Source organism: Propithecus coquereli, unplaced genomic scaffold (genome assembly GCF_000956105.1).
Source record: "Propithecus coquereli isolate 6110/MARCELLA unplaced genomic scaffold, Pcoq_1.0 Scaffold10, whole genome shotgun sequence".
NCBI classification, from domain to species: Eukaryota; Metazoa; Chordata; class Mammalia; order Primates; family Indriidae; genus Propithecus; species Propithecus coquereli.
The window spans coordinates 17196957-17200027 of NW_012133858.1; the positions used below are offsets into that span (position 1 = coordinate 17196957).

Genomic DNA, 3071 nt, shown 5'->3' on the forward strand with positions numbered 1-3071 from the left:
TAGAAAGAAATTAATAAGACAACTAAAAATATATAGAAAAAATTAGCCGGGCATGGTGGCGCATGCCTGTAGTCCCAGCTACTCGGGAGGCTGAGGAAGAAGGATCACTTGAGCCCAGGAGTTTGAGGTTGCTGTGAGCTAGGCTGATGCCACGGCACTCACTCTAGCCCGGGGAAAAGAGTGGGACTCTGTCTCAAAAAAAAAAAATAATAATAAAACTGCAGTGGTATCATTTTATATAAAGACACCTGTTTTACATTCCTAGAAATTCAATTATTGAGCCCAAAGTATGAACTTTTTGGTGAGAATTTTCTCACCAGATTTTGAAGATTATGTTGGCTTGCTGTAACAATTTGATTCTATTTTGATTATTTTTCTTTAGCTTGTATTTAGGGGAGCCAGTTTTGAGTCTCTAGGATAGAAATCTTTCCAGGAATACATCGATCACAGACTGTTGGAGTTGGTATAAATTCGGGCTCTTCTAATCCAGCTATTACAGATGGGGGCACAGAGGCTCAGAAAGTTTGAATGACCACCCAGAATCACCCAGGATGGAGTGATGGATACTGTGGTTGAACTGAGTCTCCTGACTCCCAGACGAGGGCACTCCTTATTATCTATTGACAGGACATGAAAGGAGAGATGAATCCCTAGAGAGTACATTTGTGAGAGAAAAGAGTGTCCCAGGCAGAGGGAATGGTGAGAGAAGCGACATGGAGGTAAGAGAGTACGGAGTCTGGGCAATGGATTGACTGATGTGGCTGGGCCCAAGACATTAAGTGATACTACAGTGAAAAATGAGTCTGGAAAGGCATAGAATTGTAAGGCTGGTGGCAGGCACCCCTCCCCCCTCCCTAAAGCTGCAAAAGAAGAAGAAGCTGACTGTGCCCGCCGAAAATAACTGGACACAGACAATAAGCCAGACGCAGGCAGTTTCGGTTCCTGGGACTGAGCAACAGACTCCATTTCTTGGAACCCGCCAAGACCCTCAGTTCCACTTCAGGCAGCATAAAAAGCCCTAGCCCCCTCCGAACGGGCGCGACTTCACTGGCCCCCTCTCTCGGGACCAGTGAACCTCGTCCGGGAGTGCTCTTTTTCCCCTTCCCCCAATAAAGCCTCATTGCTTGCCCCTTTTTACTCTGCTCATCTTTCTTTTTCTGCCGCCGCCCATCCAAAAACCTTACAAGAATAAGTCTTGCTGTTCCTAGCCTTGAATTTCATTAATTATATACTAGTTGCTAGTATTTATATAGCATTTTAGAGTTTTGGAAAGTGATTTTACACACATTACCTTATTTGATCCTCACCTCAGTCCTTTACAGATAGAAAACGGGGAGAATGTCCTAAGAGATTTGTCCAAGGTCACACATCAAGCATGGAGCAAGGTTGGGACTTGGAATTCAAATCTGCCAAATCCTGTTACCAAGTATACTGTTTCTCAATCCAGATCCAGATCAATGGCAAAATTAGTAAGCAATTTGCACATGGACTGTAGTGTCACTATTTTTGTAGCATCTTTTACAGACCTGTACTTTTGCTCTTTTCACCGTGTCAATCTTGAAATAGAAAGTTTCATTATTCTCTGCATTAAGCTTTGTGATAGAATGCGTCAGTGCCTCCTTCAGCTCTGGGCTGTCAACAGGTATATCTGTGGGGCAGCCAAGACACTTCTTCGTAGGTGGCTGTACAAAATCTTCCCCTAAAAGAACCAGATTTTAAGTTAGCATGTACACTGAAGCAACAACCTTGCCTAGCACCTCTCCTGTACAAGACCCAGCATCCACATTTGTAGAGGAGCACGCAGTAGCCCAGGCTTACTAGTGAGTGAATGAAGGTTGTCTGTCTGACCTTCACTTCCTGCCTCTCTTAATCCTCCCCAAAGCCCAGTGTATTTAGGGAAACGTATTCACTCAGAACATGTTAGTGACTCAATATGCTACACCTTTCCTGCATTTTTGCATTTTTGATGGAACTTTGAAAAGCAATGCTTAATTTAAAGGAATGACTCTCACATGGGAAAATTTTAAGTCCTGTGGCTCTGGTGAACAGGTAGCTTCAGTAATGCTTCTCACTGTGGAATGTATACAACTATTTTCCAAGTATGAGAAAAGCCAACTCTTGTTATAAGAAATAGTATAATAACTTGATCATAAACTCACACTATCTTCATTTCCCCCCATTAAACCATGCAGAAAAAAAACTTTACTTGAAAGAGTTTTACTCTGAGTGGTTAAAAATGAAGTACAGGTCTCTCCAACTTAAAACACTCAACTTAAGGACAACTTGTACACGAGGAAGACCAGCTGGCATTGTACCCCAAGGCCAACTTTGCCCAGGGAACATAAATTTTCCCTTCTGTCATCATAACTCCTTCTGGCCACTTGCAGAGCAGCATCAGCTGGGCAGGGAAGGGGTACAATGTTTTCATCAAGGTCCGTAGATTACACAGACTTTCTGGTATTTCATGGGAACGAAAGCGTAATTTATACGAAAAGACCCAGCCAATTGTCTGGAACCACTGTTTCACTATTGGGTGCCAATGTGTGTTATCCCTCACCTGGATAAATGTCACACTCCTGTGAGTAGGAAGCAATTCTTTGCTCAATATCCATGTATGCGTTATCTGTACATTCACCGATATCCTGGTTTTTAGAAAACACATAAGTGCCTACATTAAAAACATGTTTTAGAATCTTTGAGCAACTAGTAAAATTGAAAAATAGGATGTCTACTTTCCAAAACATGGCATGCAATAAAAATGAAACAAAACATAGTCTTACTGCAAAAAAAGAGAATAAGACACAGTTAGGCAATAGTATCCATAACAACAACAAACACATGAACACAGAAAACATGAAATAAGATGACAAGAATATGTAGCATAGAAATAAGAACCATATAGGTGCAAACGGGTAAAATTTTCTTTTGAAAAGGCAAAGACTTTCAGATTAAGTTAAAACAAAATCAGTTTATTATAATTTCAAGAATCATAATAAAAAATAAGGCTTAAAAATAAGGGATAAGCAAAGCTATATGAGATAAATATAAATAAAAAAGGAACTATGTATTAG

At 40.8% G+C, this 3071-nt stretch overlaps 1 protein-coding gene across 3 annotated transcripts in view; it reads right to left on the reverse strand.

Annotated features, from left to right (window-relative positions):
* Positions 1 to 3071, reverse strand: part of KNG1 (kininogen 1) — a 31684-nt gene that overhangs the window by 13594 nt on the left and 15019 nt on the right. For all 3 annotated transcript variants that reach the window (XM_012641114.1, XM_012641106.1, XM_012641098.1), the window contains exons 6-7: positions 2558 to 2642; positions 1527 to 1699 (exon numbers count right to left, since the gene is read on the reverse strand). In XM_012641114.1, coding sequence (XP_012496568.1) covers positions 1527 to 1699; positions 2558 to 2642 — 258 coding nt within the window. The remainder of the gene's footprint in view (positions 1 to 1526; positions 1700 to 2557; positions 2643 to 3071) is intronic.